This window comes from Ascidiella aspersa, chromosome 4 (assembly GCF_963924565.1).
Source record: "Ascidiella aspersa chromosome 4, kaAscAspe10.2, whole genome shotgun sequence".
Lineage (NCBI taxonomy): Eukaryota > Metazoa > Chordata > Ascidiacea > Phlebobranchia > Ascidiidae > Ascidiella > Ascidiella aspersa.
In genome coordinates, this window is record NC_139450.1 from 6,675,906 (window position 1) to 6,694,801 (window position 18,896).

General features: G+C 35.8%; 4 protein-coding genes across 4 annotated transcripts in view; all 4 read left to right on the top strand.

Moving 5' to 3' along the window:
• Positions 1-13,701, top strand: part of LOC146146893 (exportin-7-like) — a 42,563-nt gene extending 28,862 nt beyond the window's left edge. The window contains exons 24-25 of the mRNA XM_083386486.1: positions 10,424-10,560; positions 11,390-13,701. Coding sequence (XP_083242612.1) covers positions 10,424-10,560; positions 11,390-11,534 — 282 coding nt within the window. The 3' untranslated portion in view covers positions 11,535-13,701. The remainder of the gene's footprint in view (positions 1-10,423; positions 10,561-11,389) is intronic.
• On the top strand, positions 256-1,962 carry LOC146146894 (uncharacterized). Its single transcript, XM_083386747.1, has 4 exons — positions 256-269; positions 527-725; positions 810-1,275; positions 1,453-1,962. The coding sequence occupies exons 1-4, from the start codon at positions 256-258 to the stop codon at positions 1,740-1,742; spliced, it is 969 nt and encodes a 322-aa protein (XP_083242873.1). The 3' UTR covers positions 1,743-1,962.
• On the top strand, positions 6,950-8,001 carry LOC146146895 (uncharacterized). Its single transcript, XM_083386749.1, has one exon. The coding sequence runs from the start codon at positions 6,950-6,952 to the stop codon at positions 7,991-7,993; it is 1,044 nt and encodes a 347-aa protein (XP_083242875.1). The 3' UTR covers positions 7,994-8,001.
• Positions 13,702-16,804: 3,103 nt separating the features above from the next.
• LOC146146896 (uncharacterized) lies at positions 16,805-18,314 on the top strand. The gene has a single exon (XM_083387863.1). It carries the CDS (start codon positions 16,805-16,807, stop codon positions 17,660-17,662), a length of 858 nt encoding a protein of 285 aa, XP_083243989.1. The 3' UTR covers positions 17,663-18,314.
• The last annotated feature ends 582 nt before the right edge of the window (positions 18,315-18,896 follow it).

Here is an 18,896-nt window from a genome sequence, read left to right on the forward strand (position 1 = left end):
TGAGTAAACATGTTTTTTTTAAACATATCTTATTTTTGATTTGGTTTGTTTAGTCTGAATATTATAATGGTTTTAGCGAATAATTTAAGTTTATATAATTGTGCTTTTAACTTCAAAACAATTTGAAAACACTTGACAAGGTTCTTTCTTGCAAGCAATGCTTGTAAGCCCTTTCAAAGTCAATATTGATGCAAAATTTGTCAACTTAACTGATTGACCCTGTATTTTAATATGAATTGAACTAAAAACAGAACTATGTTTGTGTTAAGGTGAAAGTAGGCATCTAGTTGCATATATAAATGGAGCCCATAAAAAAACAACACAATTGCAAATATTGTGAAAAGTGTTTTCGAGACCGTCATGCTCTTTCATGTCATGAAAGAACCCATACTGGAGAAAAGCCGTTCGCTTGTAAATACTGTTCAAAGTGTTTTAGTGACAAAGGATATGTCACCAAACATGAAAGAATACACACTGGAGAAAAACCATTCACCTGCAATTATTGTGAAAAGTCTTTTCGCACCAGTGGAATGCTTTTGTCTCATAAGAGAATTCATACTGAAGAAAAGAAATACACCTGCAGTTACTGTTCAAAGTGCTTTCGTAACAAAGGACACCTTACCAAGCACGAGCGATTACACACTGGAGAAAAACCCTACACTTGCAAATTTTGTGAAAAAACCTTTCCTCACAAAAGTTATCTCACCATACATGAACAAATACACATAGAAAATAAACCTCATACTTGTAAATATTGCGAAAAGTGCTTTCATACCAAACAAAGACTTACCAACCATGAAAGGATTCACACTGGAGAAAAACCTTACAGCTGCCGTTACTGTTCCAAGTGTTTTCGAATAAAGGAAAAGCTTGGCGTCCATGAACGAATACATACAGGGGAAAAGCCATACGCTTGTAAATTTTGCAAAAAGTCTTTTCGTCATACAGCAAGTCTCACAACACATGAAAGAATTCACACTGGAGATAAACCTTACACTTGTGATTATTGTGAAAAGAGTTTTAATGGCAGTGGAGATCTCAACAAACATAAACGAATCCACACTGGGGAAAAGCCGCATACTTGTAGTTATTGCTCAAAAAGTTTTAGGACAACAGGTAGTCTCGTCAACCATGAACGAACGCACACTGGAGAAAAACCTTTCACCTGCAATTATTGCGGAAAGTCTTTTTCTAATACAAGCGCCCTCACCCAGCATGAGCGAATCCACACTGGAGAAAAACCTTTCACTTGTAAATATTGTTCCAAGTGTTTTGGTTTCAAAAACATTCTTATCAAACATGAAAGAATACATACCGGAGAGAAACCCTACACTTGCGATCATTGCAAAAAAAGTTTTACTACCAGTTGGGCATTTACAAGTCATAAAAAAACCCATAGCGAAGAAAAACCTTACACTTGCGGTAATTGTTTCAAGTGTTTTCGTGAGAAAGGAAGCCTTACCAGCCATGAGCGAATACACACTGGAGAAAAACCTTTCACTTGCAAATATTGTGAAAAGAGTTTCCGTCATAAAAGCTCTCTTACTATTCATGAACGAATCCACACCGGAGAAAAACCTTACTCTTGCAAATTTTGTGAAAAAAGTTTTTCTGATAAATCAGCGCTTAAAGGACATGAAAAAATACACACTGGAGAAAAACAGTTTGCTTGCGAATATTGTGAAAAGGTTTTTCGTAGAAAAGAACATGTTAAGTCGCATGAAAGAATCCACACAAGATGAAAGTATTCTCTTGCAAATATTATTTAAAGAGTTTTAGTAAAAGTGATTATGGCTGTGATAAAATGAAATATGTATTGTATATGCTAGTATGGAACACTTTTTTGTTTCTCATTTGCATTATTGGACAAAACCTATTGTATCACAATAAACGCAAAGTTATAATATTAATTAAAATAAAAACTTGGGTGAAAACTGTTTGCGCTGATGTGATGAAAATAAGTTAGAGAGCGATACTCCAGTTTTGACAAATCAATCCGTTACCAATGTAACTTTGTCCTGACCTCAATAAAAGTCAGCAGCTAAGTTTGTGTGTCTATATTTTATTGTGCTTTTGTCCTTAAAAATTATGTCACCCACAAATATTTTTGTTTTCAAACTAGTTTTATCGCACTTGCCACTTTCTCTGACACCAAAGCTGCCGTTTTAACAATAAAAATCTCACCCAAAACAAGGTAAAGCTAAGTTTAGCTATTATAATTTGTGTGAAGTTCAGCAAGTTTTTGCTTCCGGGTTGCTTTTTAGGAGATTTTCTTGTATGCCGCTGGAGTTTTATTTTTAACTGAACTTCAAGTCGTCAGAACGTGACTTCAGTTCCAAATTACATTTGATGTCAATTAGGAGGTTCTAGACCAGGGGGCAACCAACGACCAGCGGGAAGGAATTGACCCGCGACCTCGTTTTCGAACTAGGTATCAGGCAATGCACTAATTTTAATTTTTTTGGCTTTATACAGCCAAAAGAGTTTTTCGAACTTTACGCGAATCTTATTTGACTTATCGCTTTTTGGGGGGAATCGTTTCTTCATGTAAAAAGGTTATTACTTTGCGGATTTTATATATAACATTACATCGAAATTATATCAGCGCCATTTCAATAAACACAAACACGTACTTAAACCTAAGTCATTTAAGTTCAAGTCAAGTCATTTGTCCAATGGTCTTAAGACAATGACTAAAGTGCACCAAAGTCATTGTAACACTGGTATGCAACGCAACACGCATTATGAAAACTGCTAAGCTAAAATGGATTGCAAAGAGAACACGCAGTGTCAAGAAAACTGGAGGTTAGGTTAGGAAAGCCAAACTAAATGATATCCCCAGTGACAACATAGTACGCTGATTAGCTTTTCTGCTGCAAGACTGCCCCCAAGCGGCAGGCGCCGATCCAGGATTTTTGTTTTGGGAGACCATGAGTATTTTTAGTAGATGACGTCACAAGTTACATTTAAACGTTAAGTCTTATGTAAGTAGCCTTGAGAACATCACACAGTTCGTATTTAGGTTGACGGGAAACGAATCCATCTACGTAATGTACCTTTTGTATACTTACATAACATAAGGTACATTACGTAGATGTGTTCGTTTCGCGCAAATAAAAAATGTATATCGGAGACTACTTAGCTGCTTAGATTCACCGACCAAGGACTGGTTAACAAGAAAATCTCATCCAACAATGTTAACGGCAAAATAAACTTTTTCAGGTAACATTTAAACAAAATTACCACTACACTACACCGGCCTATATTTTATAAATATTAAAAAAGGTTACAGTAAGCACGGATCTGTAATGTAGAGTGCTAATAAATTGCAAAGCCAAAACGGTTGAGTGAATCGACATCATCTTGATTATTAAGACGTTTCGATTTGAGCTTGTATCATCTTCAGTTAATGTGACTGAGAAGTAATTCAAGCATCACTTATCAAAGGCGAGCTACTCGACCTTTTTGGCTTTGTAATTCATTAGCAAGTTTAAAAAAAGAAAATAAAACAAAAATAATATTTCAAATTAACCATTTCAAATTGAAATCGCACGAAATTTTTTACAGGTCACTAAGAAAATTAAAAAATACTTTAATATATAAAGAAAAGACAAACGTATTCAAGCCTGTTAGGTGATAAAGAAAAAAATGCCTTTGTTATTTTAACCAAATCTTCGTATTCATTGTCTTTATATAAGGTTTTACAAGTCTAGGCGTTATAGTACTGTTATCGTGCTAAAGAGTGTGTTTGTTTTTCGCACTCACTTCTAGTTCAAAACACGTAAAGCAAAAAAGGTTCTTGGAGGTTTTTCTTTTTACAACTCTGCTCGCTGTTAATTAAATTCAGTATCAAGAAATTAAAGAGCAATTGATTCGATAAATGAGATCTAAGCTAGACTGGAATTGTGTTGTACTAGTATTTCAGTGATACCTGTTATTTTAACTAATAGGAATCCACGATAAATGCGGGCTAGATCGTATTTTTTTTACCAGGATTTTCGCATTGAAGATATCCACAAATACAATAACCTACATTACGCCTATTTTTAGATGGCGTCAGAAAAAATTAAAGATAGCTAGTAGAATTTTCGTGTTTCATTCTTTAGTCAGTTAGACTGAAGCGCTACGGAAAAAATCGTTAAATTTTTACAAGTATAAATACTACTATGGGTTATCGTCGATTTAAACTGGATGCCCATATTTGTTGCAACTAGTTAGCGTCGTTGGAAAACTGTGGTCTCGGCCCCCTTGGGGGCCACGGAGCGGTCATTGGGGGGGCCACTGGCATAACTCTGTAAGTATAGGTTTTACAAAACCAAAGCACCACTTCGTTCGTAATTTGCAAGTTTACTTAAATGTGTTATTTTAATTATGATTGTAAAACTTTCTTGTAACGTTCGTAACAAATTTTTCTGACACGTTCTTTGACGCGTCTGTAGGCATGTTTAAAGTATAATATTGGATTCCTTCTATCACGAAAAGTTACGCTTATTCGAACGTTCGTCATTGGCAAGTTTGGATAAAGGCCGATCACTATGGCTAAACATTTACTTTGCAGCTTTATATGAAGTAGTGCGGAGCCAGCTTTTTTTCATGCGGCCTGTTACTTTCTGATAACCTTCGCCTAATCATAAAGTGTGCGTCGAATGTTGTTGGACAAGCAACTAATGTGTAGCCCAGTGATCGGCAAACTGTGGGCCACAGAGTCATATTTGATGGGTCCAGAGTTACTGTTGAATTGCTTAGTGTTATTATGTTGTTGTGGGTCGTGTGATAGCCCTACATTTGTTGCAACGTATTTCAAAAGTTGGTGTGTCTAAGAATTTTTATATTGTCTCAGTGTGGTTTAGGCCCGCGTGCCAAATGTGTCTCTGAGAGTGCCGGTCAAGCTATATTTTTTTCCAAGTTCTATGTGAACGCAAAAATTTTGTCGCGCTTCGCGCGTTACCTGTTTTCTTTGTTTATGTTATCATTATGGCTTGCCGATGTTTTCGATATCAAGGCGCTTGTAAGTCGTGAGACTTATAACTGTACATTTCAACTTCTGTTAATTTATACTATAAATGATTTTTTCGAATCATTTCATCTGCCATATGCGTTACGTATCCACTGTTTTCGTAGTGGTTTTATGTAGTGGGATTCTGCAAAGCGTATTTTAGGCCACCACAAAAATAATGTGCCGAACACTGGTGTAGAAAATTCGCAATTTTCTTGAAGGGCATTAATTTGCAAAAGTAACTCGTGAAATGCAAGTATGGTGCAGAGTTACTCAAAGTCAGTTTAAGGCCATTATTTAGCGAGGTTATGCACAGCGTATTTCTCGTAATAGTAACGCATTTATAAAACGAAAATTAAGAAATCATCTCGACGACAGTGACAGTATTTTTTTTTAATATTAAAAATTTGTTTATTTTGTCGTTTGGATACTAGAGTGGGATTTTGCATGTTGACTAACTTACAGTGTTCAGTGTACACGCTATCGTTAACAGTCCTTACGATTTCCGAATGTTAGTGATCGTTAGTGGTTCGTTTTCGATAAGGGTTATCGTTAAGAGTTTACGATAGAGTTTTCGTTCGCTCAAGGCAGTCCGTGCTGAATGAAGGCTAGTACAAAGTCGTTTCTGATATAGCTTGCGGCTAGCTTGTCTTTTCCCAACAGAGCGTAACTAGTGACCGACTGACATTGGTTCTTATACAGTTTCGCTTTTATGTTTAGAAGGGTTGCTGAACCATCCCACGTGAAGTTTTTAACACGTAAGGCCAAGGTCTATCTGCTCTTTGTTTTATGTTTTTTAATGTTCATAGCAGTGGAGCTCATAATGCTTCAAATGCTACTTCGATGTTTGTACATAAATGAAAAACTAGAATAATCTGTCATGATTTTTATAAGCTGGTTTGACAATGTGTGTATCATTTATATAGTGTATCATCTATAAATCAGCATGTATATAACAGTTAATGACATTTGTTATGTTAGTATTACCAATTAAATTAAGATGACTTGTCTGTGATATCACGCAACATCAAATACAATTTAAGGTAAAAGTATTATAAGTCTTAAATGTGCAGTTGGCCACCGTCAGGCTCTACTTAAAACTGCAAAACGTTTTTTTACATAGACGTGACCTTTTGTTTAATATTTAAAGGTATAGTTCGGAAGCAAATTAGAAGTTACCTTTATTAAAAAATTAAACAGTTGTGAGATATCAATTTTATGGGTAATAAGTTTACCAAATTAAAATTATGTGATTTTAACTGAATGATAGTGGCCTGCATACCAATTTAACCGTAAAAGAAAAATATTTTTTAATAAAGTTGTGTTGCTTTTTTGTCTCTGCATTTTGTTTTATTGGTTCATGTTTTGTAATCATCTATCAATGTGTTTAATTTGTTATTTTAAATACTGGTTGTGCTATTTATGAGTAAACATGTTTTTTTTAAACATATCTTATTTTTGATTTGGTTTGTTTAGTCTGAATATTATAATGGTTTTAGCGAATAATTTAAGTTTATATAATTGTGCTTTTAACTTCAAAACAATTTGAAAACACTTGACAAGGTTCTTTCTTGCAAGCAATGCTTGTAAGCCCTTTCAAAGTCATTATTGATGCAAAATTTGTCAACTTAACTGATTGACCCTGTATTTTAACATGAATTGAACTAAAAACAGAACTATGTTTGTGTTAAGGTGAAAGTAGGCATCTAGTTGCATATATAAATGGAGCCCATAAAAAAACAACACAATTGCAAATATTGTGAAAAGTGTTTTCGAGACCGTCATGCTCTTTCATGTCATGAAAGAACCCATACTGGAGAAAAGCCGTTCCCTTGTAAATACTGTTCAAAGTGTTTTAGTAAAAAAGGATCTGTCACTGAACATGAAAGAATACACACTGGAGAAAAACCATTCACCTGCAATTATTGTGAAAAGTCTTTTCGCACCAGTGGAATGCTTTTGTCCCATAAGAGAATTCATACTGAAGAAAAGAAATACACCTGCAGTTACTGTTCAAAGTGCTTTCGTGACAAAGGATACCTTATCAAGCACGAGCGATTACACACTGGAGAAAAACCCTACACGTGCAAATTTTGTGAAAAAACCTTTCCTCACAAAAGTTATCTCACCAAACATGAAAGAATTCACACTGGAGATAAACCTTACACTTGTGATTACTGTGAAAAGAGTTTTAATGACAGTGGGGATCTTAACAAACATAAACGAATCCACACTGGGGAAAAGCCACATACTTGTAGTTATTGCTCAAAAAGTTTTAGGACAACAGGTAGTCTCGTCAAACATAAACGAATCCACACTGGGGAAAAGCCACATACTTGTAGTTATTGCTCAAAAAGTTTTAGTACCACAGGAAACCTTGTCACTCATGAACAAACGCACACTGGAGAAAAACCTTTTGCCTGCATTTATTGCAAAAAATATTTTCGTCAGAAAAGGGTTCTTGTCATGCATGAGCGAATCCACACTGGAGAAAAACCTTTCACTTGTAAATATTGTTCCAAGTGTTTTCGTTCCAAAACCAATCTTATCAAACATGAAAGAATACATACCGGAGAGAAACCCTACACTTGCGATCATTGCAAAAAAAGTTTTACTACCAGTTGGGCATTTACAAGTCATAAAAAAACCCATAGCGAAGAAAAACCTTACACTTGCAGTTATTGTTTCAAGTGTTTTCGTCAAAAGGGAAACCTTACCAACCATGAGCGAATACATACTGGAGAAAAACCTTTCACTTGCAAATATTGTGAAAAGAGTTTCCGTCATAAAATCTCTTTTACTATTCATGAACGAATCCACACTGGAGAAAAACCTTACTCTTGCAAATTTTGTGAAAAAAAGTTTTCCAGTAACTCAGCGCTTAAACAACATGAAAAAATACACACTGGAGAAAAACGTTTTGCTTGCAAATATTGTGAAAAGGTTTTTCGTAGAAGTGGCCATGTTAAATCGCATGAAAGAATCCACACCAGATAAACTTCTCTCTTGCAAATATTGTTAAAATAGCTATAGGACAAGTGATTATGGCTATGATTAATCAAAATAAATATGTATTGCATATATTAGTATTGCACAATAGTTTGTAGTCAAGATTACAATTTGCATTATTATACAAAACCTATTGTATCACAATAACCGCCAACCATATATTATTCCTTACAATAAAAAATTTGGTGAAAACTGTTTTCTGCAGATGTGTTGAAGATTTGTTAGAGAACGATAGTTTACCGCTAACCAAATAAACAGCCTTTTTTGCTGTTTGGCTTGTTTAGGTTTGCAAACAAATTTAATAGTTTTTTTGTTATGGTCTGCGAGACCTTGCTGCGTTTGGTTCTGGCCCGCGGCCGGGAATACAGTGGGTGTCACGAACACAAATAAAATTCCTGCTATATCAGGTTGTACTTCGCTTTTCATTCAGGTTCTATTCAGAAGTGTTAACATAAAGTTTACATTTGAGTTGGTTTTATTTTAAGTTTTACACGGGCACATGTTTTCCCTTGCAACTTTTCATGTTGAATGACCTACCTTATCTGCGTTTTTTTAAGAAATCAGAGCTACGTAATGTTTTTGAAACACATGTACTGGGATGATTGTTTCAAAATTTTTGGGTTTAGTTTGAATTAAAGGTATAATTTTGATGCTTTAGTGCTACTAGACTTTGTTCGTATCTAAGCTTAGATCGTCATTGCGATTGTCTTAAATAAATAACAATTCTCCGATTGAGTATAAATAAATATGTGTGCGTTTTGAAAGTTTAGACGTAGTCCGATATTATTAGGCTTGAACATCATTTACTTAAAGTGCATACGTCGTTTACTATAAATTACTTAACCCAGCCCTATTTGATACAAAGCATCGATAAGCCATTATAAGAGATTATTCAAAACTTCAGCAGTTCGACATTTTTTAAACCATGAAAAAAACGTAAATTTTATTATTAATAAAATTACGAATAAAAAACTGAATGAAACGAAGTATAAAACGACCATTTATATTTGTGTATCGGCATATTTTCTATTTTTAAAGCCGAATATCCCTCAGAAGTTCACACAGAAAGGTAACAATACCAAAAAGTGAAACATAGTCGGGGCTTTTTCGTCATATTTACAATGATAGATGACATTGACATACCTTGCACGTAAAAGGACATAATTCACGAATGTTTAGCATGTTTCATCTTTGTGCACTCCGAAAAGCAACTACTGGGGGACAAACTACTCAATATTCGTGGTTTTATACTTCCAGTATAAACACGTCGGGACCTAGATAAAACAAGTGGTATACGGGTTCCGCTGCGATTTTGCAGAAAGCTCGATTCTGTTTTTATCAAACGAATGAAGGATTTATTCGTTACAATTGGGCCAAAGTTAAATTAAGCCAAAAGTTTCCGTTTGTTTTCGGATGTTAATTTGCACAGGTTACGCTAAATACTTTCCCATAGCAGACGTGCACACCCGCAACTTAAGGTCCATTCCGATTCAGCTCTATAGGTGGTAAGAGAATTGTTGTTTGGATTTGCTCGTAAACCGGTTTGGTGGGGTTGTACTATAGAGAATAAATACTTTCAATATTTCGGTTCAAGACGATCGCGGCGTTGTTGTGCTACCGTAACGGCTTTCTTTATTTCGGTCATATATTTTGAAATCATATTCGTTTAGTAAGTAACATATAACCAAAGCCGCTGTGCGTTCTATATTCGGGTAAATATAATTACTATTCTGTCTTTAAGAGAATCAATTATTTCAAATTTACTAATCAAAACATATTGTGTTATATGTATAAATGATCACTATTAATTATCACCAAACCAGAGGTTTCCATCGCTCTTCGGCATTACATGGCCACAGAACCTTTGTAGTAAGTCTTTTTGTGGTACAAACTTCGAACTATTTACTCAGACCCAGCACTTCTACACTAAATTGTAACAAAAAATACGTTGGAACTAAATCCGTGAGAATTGTACTCCAATCACTGTATCTTCAAAAATCTTCTTCGAATATGTTATGGTGCCATTCTTTTTACTAAAAGAATATAACGTGGCCTTTTGTCACGAACACAAACAATGTGCCCTCTATTTTGGCACTACTTCGACGCTTTCCAGTCTAGATATCCAGAAATGCTTTCAGGAAATTAACTTTCAGTGAGCTTCTGAAGCACATAAAAGCACACGAGTTTTCACTGCCACGTTTAATATAGAATGACCTGCTTTAACACACTAACACAGACAACACAGTAAACATCACGCCACGTTTAGGGCATTATGACGTAACACGAACGCCTATAGTCAAAGCAAAACAACAAGTTTAACGCCTAAGGAAAGAATGTTACATACAATCGTTAGAAACTAATTTGTGACACTTCTATATTATTTAATCACCTTTAACGGACTCCATCGCTCTTCGACAGTACCTGGCCTCGATTGAGAAGTCGTTGTGTGAACCGAGCGTCGACCACGGCACCCTCGACCCTTCCTCTGTGCGCACCTGCTTTAACCAGCTCATGAACGGCGTCGACAAGAACCTACACACAAAGACTCGCGACAGGTTGGTAGGGAAAACTGTGCGCCCTTGTGTTTGTCTTTGCCCACGGAAACGTAATTTTTTTGTTTCTGAATTTTTAAGCTATATTCAACTCTTAACAATATAAGAAATTTTGTGATAATACAGGAAATAAAAAAAATCGGTAGCCACTTAAACAGACATTACAACCCAAAAATCGAAATATTTAATGCTTGTTTTTTTGTATAAGTTGCGAAACGCTAGTTTCTAAATACAAGCAAATTAAATATTGCCGTATCGATATTTTATCCTGCCAAGGCGCTAACTTATTTACAAGCGTTGTTTTTTTAGTTCTCACTGGTTCGTAAACGCCGGTCGACGATAACATTTTAACGCCCCGTTTATATTTGATGAAACTCTAAATTCAAATTCTTACAAACTTGCAAAAAATTACAAGCTTTAATGATGTATTACTGTAAAAGGTTAATTTAATCTATAAAATTTAGCAAATTTAAAAGTGAATTTGGCCGCCCACCCAGAAAGGTTTAGTTGTGGCACCTCGATCTCGTATATTTGTCTTAAAGTGTCTAAAATGTAGACTAATCTTTTCAAATTAACTACAGTGACCCCGTAAAATAATATACTCCTATCCCATTTAGTGCTGTATAATGTAATGTGTTTTAATAAATGTATCCTAATGACTTGCCTAGTTGTTTAAAAAATATTTCCTTCCAAATTCGGGTTAGTAAAATAATTTTTGTATTTCTACCATTCCGCAAGTCTCAAAGGGTTAAAAACCACTGGTCCAAAAAAAATCCTGGCCTGACACAAAATGGCGCCCGATTAACTCTGCCTTCGCGTCGCCACCGTTTAGATTCACGCAGAACCTTTCCATCTTCCGCCGCGACATTCTCGAACTGATGAAGTCGGAGACATCGACGAGCACCGCCCCCGCCGCCACACCGGGGGCCAACGTCATCGACCTGTCGGCGGGCAACTCCAACAACATGATGACGTAGCGCGGATGACGTCACGTCGTCACGGTTCGACTGCGCTGCGCGTTGCCCAACCACTGCCACTGAAGCAGGTGGCGAGGGTTTCGAAACGGCTGAGAGACGAAAAGTTGGAAGCGAAAGCTTGTCTCGCAATTTAAGTTAATTGCAGCAGGAATGAGATTTTTCATGTTTGATACGCAATTTTTATCCAAAAGTTCTTTTTTTTTTGTTTGATTAAAACTTCATACAACTCGCCACCCAAACCCTGCATTTTTTAAATTGAATTTCTCTTGAACAATCTGAGCCTATAATAGGCTTTGCAATGTCTGGGAAACGTACAAGTATAAAGACAACTTAACATTCGATTTCCTTTTAACTTTTGTTAAATTTTTGTCTTGCGTTAAATTTAAGCAAACAATATTCACCAAGTTGCACTCTTGTGGTTGTAACTCATGCTAAATAACAGTGTTTCTGGCCCATATCGATTAATGGCATTAATCGACTACCTTAACAGTTTTTAATTCACAAATAATTAAGAGTAATTTTCTGAATAAAGTTTGATGAATTGGATTGGCAACTTGCTGTAATTTCCTATACTTCCTGAATTTCAGGCTATAAAGTTCCTTTATTAAAAAACGGCATATGCAATTGGGCGCGAGGTTTTTTTTCGCCCGCTAGGTTAGCAGAAACAGAACACATTCTATTATAAAACTTGTTATTAGATTTGGGTTGAAACATAATACACTTGCGTAAGAAAGACACATTGTCGATCGCGACCTAAAAAAATTAAGTTTACATATTTTGTTTATCACGGCCACGTTTGTGGCGAAAAAGTCAACTCGAACTGTGCCTTGTCTCGTCGAAATTTCGTGTTCTTGTTCAACCCTTCGTCTCCTTTATGTCAGCTCTATATGCAATTACCCACTCTTGCAGGGATAATGTCGATCCGTTTTACAAGGCCCCCATTTTCGTCGATTTTTCGCGACAACGTAAAATCCGGCCGAATGAAATTGTTCGAAGTATTGACCAGCGAGTCACTAAATATCAGCCCGCGGCAACATTCGACCCGCATGTTCAATTCTTTCAGCCCGCGGCGTATTTCCGTAATGATTCCGAAATACAGTGATTAAATGCGTAATAAGAATATCAATGCTCACACAGAAGTAGGTATCATTTTGAACGTGATACTTTCTTCTGTATGGCCTTTGATATTCTTATTACGTCTTACAACAACCTCCAACCGTTATGCTCCAAACTAATCAAATACTTCATTAACTTTTGTCAGATGCAAAACCAAACCTTATTTTGAAAAAACTTTAAACTAAACGACCATTTCATATAGCTCACTAAGCATTTTTCATTTTTTTGTTATAATGTTTCAGTTATTTTAAAACCGTTCAATTTCAATTAGGGTTAATACAAAATTTGTACACAGCCCGCTATCGCCTTTTAAAGTTTCATGCAAAAAGTTTGGTGACCGTTGGCTTAGCGTAAGGCGTGTTCGTATACGGCAAATGCTTTGCCCAGTGTTCAACAATTCCATTAATCCTACTTTTAATATATCTTTACAACCGTTTTTTACACCCTTGTAATGTGTCTTCATTCAATCGCCATAAAACACATGTTTCAAAACTTTTTTTTTCTGTTGAGCTTTTAATCGTTTGACCATCTAACTAAAAAATTACGTTTTTTTGTTTAGCAGACATCTGTATTACCTATAGCATTTAAGCAATCCTATAAAACCAAGCAAGCGAGAAGACATTATTAAACCAACATTTCGCTTTTTTGCGTTACTTGCAAGCAACGTTGTTTCTGTCAGCACAATTCCAATAAACCGGGCAAAAAAATTGCAGCACCTTTACAAATGCAGCATTGTACTTCGTTTCTTGAAAATGTAGCAGCTTGAAATCGCTATTAAAAATGTGTGTTCATACTAACCATATCTGGTTCGACTGACATTAGATTATGTTTTCTCTACATATAGTTGCGTGTTTGAGCTTATTTCTAGTGTTCACCTTAATAACGTACGGATTATTTTCCAACAATAAACCGTGTCGGGTACACTTGCATAGTACATAAAGGTCGAGGCGCTTTGTTATGCCGAGTTTTTTGTAATTCTTCGTTGCTTTGGCGTCAGTTCGCCCTCCTCTATGATCGTGTTTCTTTTGCGCGTTATTTCCATGCAATAAAATACCGATTTTGTTCGCACTGTTGGGATCTTCACGCAGCACGAAAAAAGAAAAAAAAAACTCGGGTTAATAAAACGCTTGATGAAACACCGTCTATTGACATTACACGACTGAATGACGAAATCGTACGTTAAGACATGTTGCTAATAGTTTCAAAAAGCCATGGTGAGGTTATTTTGCCTTGTTAGGTCGAAAAGGGTAAACAACTACGCCCTAAAGCAAAATAATCTATTTTTACGTAAACGGCAACAGCCAAAAGAGTCAAATGTCGAAAAGTCCAATATTTTAACGATGCAAAAAAGTTTTAATGAAAAGGCAAAGTTATGTTGCATTTTAGGGTTTTAGGAAAATAAACAAAAACTATTATAGGTCCGAATAGTTAGACTAAAGTTTCGAATCCAGAAAGAATGCTTGAAAGGCTGAGCGACACGGATTTTGGCGACAACGTAATTTGGCTACATTTTTTAAGAAAAACGTGGCGTCTTTAGTTTGAAGAGTTTCCCGTAAACGCATATGTAAAAAAATAGATTCGTGAAACGGGAAATTTTTTGCCTTTACATATAGTTAAACAGCAGCTAAAAAATACGGGAAATGTGCTCGTGTCTATAGTTTTGGATATTCTACGACCCACCCACTAGTTTTAAATATGCTTCGACCCACTTAAAATGGTCTCGTGAGTAATTGTTGGTCTGCTGCCCAAAGTTTGAAAATGACAAGACCTAAATCGAGCTAAGCGTTTGCGACGAACGAGCGGGCGCCCATGCGTGGAGTACCCCTTGGTGGTACGAAGCACCAAGGCAGGGGGTACGACTACTATACGACATACAGTGTGAATTATGCGCTATTCACGCATATTTGTGAATAATGCGTATTTTACAAAAAGCCATAGTAAATTGACTGATTTTTTGTGTGTTGTAACTGTAAGTATTGCTGAACTAACAAAACTGTATTTATTGCATGCATTCAACAAGTAAGTTATAAATACTTGGAGTTTAATTCCTAATATTACAATTTTATTTACTTCCGTAGGCTGTTGTTGGCAGGGGGAACGAGAAAATTTCATGAAAGCCCAAAGGGTAGCCTACGAGCGATAAAAAAGTTTAAGGAACACTGGTCTAAAGCGTTTTCGTGAGCAAGGGCATAGTATCTCACCAAACGTGAACGAACAAACACAGAAAAAAAAAATTTCACTTGTAGATGCTGTTCAAGGTGTTTTCATTGCAAAGGACATATTAGGCCTACTAAACATGTAAGAAAACACACGGGAGAAAAACCCTATACACTAGCAAGTTTTGCGAACTATCTTTTCAGAGCAAAGACCGGTAAATTGTGAATGGCAGTAATATTATACGCCACGTAATGGCAGTGTTGTAAACAAGTACCATTTGAGACATTTGTAAAAAAACTTATGTCCAAGTCAAGTCATTTTTGAAAAAAACTTAAGTACAAGTCAAGCCATTTTAAATAAATCATGAGTTAAGTCCCAGTCAAGCAATAGTTAGAGCAAGTCAAGTCCTTGTCATAAAAATAAAATGTTAAACTATTACAATTGATAAACTCGTCCGAATATAAGCAATACCTCCACTTAAAAATAACATAAACCGCAAACTATAGCAAGCAATTTGTTTTATTTGCAAAACTTGGAGAAATACCCCAATTTTTTAATAAAAAATGCTAGCGGTCCTTGTCATAATGTAATTGATCCGTAGCGACCCTTGTAATTAATCACCCCATCTGTCAGAAATCAGTGCAGTTCTAAGCAAAAAGGTCTACGACAATCAGTGCATTCAAAGGATCAAAAAGTCCGACTTTTAGACTTTGAGGTCTTGGACAATGCACTAATTTGCATTAGCAAATGTGCATAAGAAGATTAAGTTTAACAATACTTGACCCAAACGCTAACCAGCGCCCTAACCCAAATAATGTGCGATAATTTAATAATTATAACGCTTCAGGCCCCAATACCTTAATTTGTGACGTAATAATCTTAAATACAATGGACGAGAAACCATCCCAGTTTGGGCTTTTCTCCCCAGCATTTAAAGAATTATTAAAATAACGCACATTATTTGGGTTAGGATTCGGGTTAGCGTTAGGGTTTAGGTGGGTCAAGTGTTATTAATCCTATCTCTTATTTTTTGTCATCTTTTCTGAACTTTTAATGAATATTTTTAATTTATCTTCGCCGGGAGTTTACCTACAGGTCCAAATCAGTGCATTGCCAGGACCTCAAGGTCTAAAAGTCTAGACTTTTCTGCTATTGGATGCCCTGATTGTCGTAGACCTTTTTGCTTAGAAATACACTGATTTCTAACGGATCGGGTGAATTAATCATGAATGTTATTTTGATTGATCCCAACAACCCTTTAGCGTCCTTGCGAAAATCCTATTCTTGATGATTGATTCTGTGGGTTTTAGCACAATGATAGGATATTTATTGCAATTACACAAACGACAAACAGTACTTACAGGTACTTACGATACATACATACAATAATTACCTCCGTATAACGTACGCGATCTGGACTCCACAATGAACAGTATGCAAGACTGTTATTTTTGGTATAAAATGAAATCCCTTTTATATAGCATTCCAGCTGGCGGTAATTAAATATCGTGACAATGCGGTTCGGCGACGCATCGAAAAAGAGGAAACTCGGACAATCGACGAAAACACGATCAGGCAACAAACTGTCAATTTGATGAATTCACAGAGGCTGGTGTGACGACGTCACAACCGGCCAGCCTGCTTCATTTGGTTGGCCGGGGTTTCAAGCCGGTAACAATATGGAGCGCAAACGCTACAATTCTATCGCACTTTTTGAATGATCGCACCGATCCTGGTTAAATTCCACTAATCCTGGCGATGGATTCTACCGATCCTTGTCATTCTAAATATTTTTAAAATGGACCATTGCACCACTTTGCCACCCAAATACATTTTGGGGATTCCCCTAACCAAAATACACTGTTTTGAATTCGTAATGGGTGATAATGTCTTTGTCCTGATTTTTTGTTTGTCAATTAACCATTTATCCAGTTGACACTTTTCAGTACTGGACAACCTAAATTAATGACACTGCTTTTGTTTGAAATGAATTGATAATGGAGAAGGGGTCATCAACTAAAAAACAAGACTCTATCAGCCCCTTTAGTTATGACAAGAAGCCTGAACCACCAAAGGCCTTACCTAACCAAGACAACGAAAAAGAGTTCAGATGTGGTATTTGTGAGAAGTGCTTTAAAACTAGAAAGACTCTTACAAACCACATTTCTCAAGTACACAGTAAAAAGCATAGTTGCAAAGAGTGTCCAAAATCATTTGGACTCCTGAGTTTGCTAGAAAGACATGTTCGCCTTCACTCTGGTGAAAGACCATTTCCATGTAAGGATTGTGGAAAGTCTTATGTAACAGCTGGTCGACTGAACAGACACATGAAAACACACACTGGAAAGAATTTGTGTCGATGCAGCATATGTGAAAAATCATTTACATGTGCGACCTATTTAAAAAAACACATTGATTTGGTGCATCACAAACTTAAGTCTTTTAAATGCGAACATTGTGACAAGTGTTTTGGCGATGCTGGGTCTGTCACTGCCCACCTAAGAACCCACACCGGTGAAAAACCATTCAGTTGCAAATATTGTGGAAAGTGTTTTGCTGGTAGAGGAAATCTCCATACACATGAACGGACTCATGCTGGAGAAAAACCTCACGTCTGCAAGTTTTGTGGCAAGTGCTTTGGTCTTGCAGGGTCACTAACTGTCCACCAGAAAATTCACACAGGGGAAAAGCCGCATATTTGCGAAATCTGTGGCCAGGGTTTTGGAAGAAAAGGAAATCTTTTATCTCACATGAAAATTCACACTGGAGAAAAGCCATACCAGTGTTCAATTTGCCAAAAGAAATTCACTGTAAAAAGTAGTTTAAAATCTCATATATCTCATATTCATAAATAAACTTTATAAAAATAAATATCTTATTAGGATTTATTAACTACCACATCTAGTTTAGTTTGTACCACTACCTATAATTGTCACTACTTTTTGCTATAAATTCATAAAAGGTCACAGACCAACACTGTGCTATGTGCAATATATTGCATATTAAGGTGCAATAATAAAATTATTTAAAATTAACACTGTTACCTATCTTTTAATTGAAATTAATAGATTTAAATATTTAACCAACAACATATAAAAAAACAATAGAAGATTGAAAATGATTGTATCAGAGGGTAGATATGTAGTCGGGCTGTCATTTTAACAATACAAGATTCTTGCTAATTTATGTTCCTTCTTATTTCTAAATTCTATTTGAAAAACATTATGTTCAAAAAATCTCAGATTTCAATAACCCACTTGTTTTTTTGCCTGTTCACTGTTTTATTTGATTTGGTGTCCATCGTTCTGTTGTCACACTTTTTGCATTAACTCTTTTAGCCACTGAATTATATGTTGTCAATGTTTTCTTGTTTGTTGGTTTTAAATGTTTTCATTTTTAGAAGTACCAAAGTGTTATATGTTATTTTGGCAACTCCAGTTAAAAAGGGCAAAATTATACATTTGAAAGTATTTTCTAGCCCTTGCTATGTGTGTAAAACAATACCACTTTTCCAGTTGTTATTTTGTTGCATCTTTGTAGCATAAAAGACGTGTGAATTTGTTTTATTGGGAAACACCATAGCTCACTTGCACGCATTGTTTGGTAATAAAAGTTGCAATTTCGTTCCTAGAAAATATTTTGTCTTAATAATTACGATATATCTATTTTATATCAACGAAACTGAATTGTAATATTTTATTTCTGGTGTCCACAAATCGCGGATGGCCAACGAGTCAGAGGACAAGAGTAACGTTTCTCACTTGGTTAACTGTGAAGAGTCGCACCTAGCAAAAGGACAGAACTGAAAATCATCCGTTTCTTTCTCACTCACACACATAGGCAACGTTTTGCTTAATTAGATGGGTTGCACACAGACAATATTGCATAGACTATATTTAGTACATTTTTTACACTGTAGGAATTCATAAAAAAGCCATCCTACTGTCCAAGCTTCGAAAGACTTTTTGGAGGGGCATTATAGAAACGTGGCAGCATAAAAAGTCTCGTGCGCAAATATACAATGAGAATGTAGCATAAATGAAGTCAAGGATAAGACGACAAAAGTATATTCCGACATATTTTGGTCTT

Bases quoted from the DNA above. Each gene is read 5' to 3' on its own strand.
- LOC146146896 (XM_083387863.1), top strand. From the start codon at position 16,805: ATGGAGAAGGGGTCATCAACTAAAAAACAAGACTCTATCAGCCCCTTT.
- LOC146146895 (XM_083386749.1), top strand. From the start codon at position 6,950: ATGCTTTTGTCCCATAAGAGAATTCATACTGAAGAAAAGAAATACACC.
- LOC146146894 (XM_083386747.1), top strand. The intron at 726-809 runs ATAGAAAATAAA...GAAAGGATTCAC, and splicing joins CCATACATGAACAAATACAC to ACTGGAGAAAAACCTTACAG. The intron at 1,276-1,452 runs GTTTCAAAAACA...TTCGTGAGAAAG, and splicing joins ATATTGTTCCAAGTGTTTTG to GAAGCCTTACCAGCCATGAG.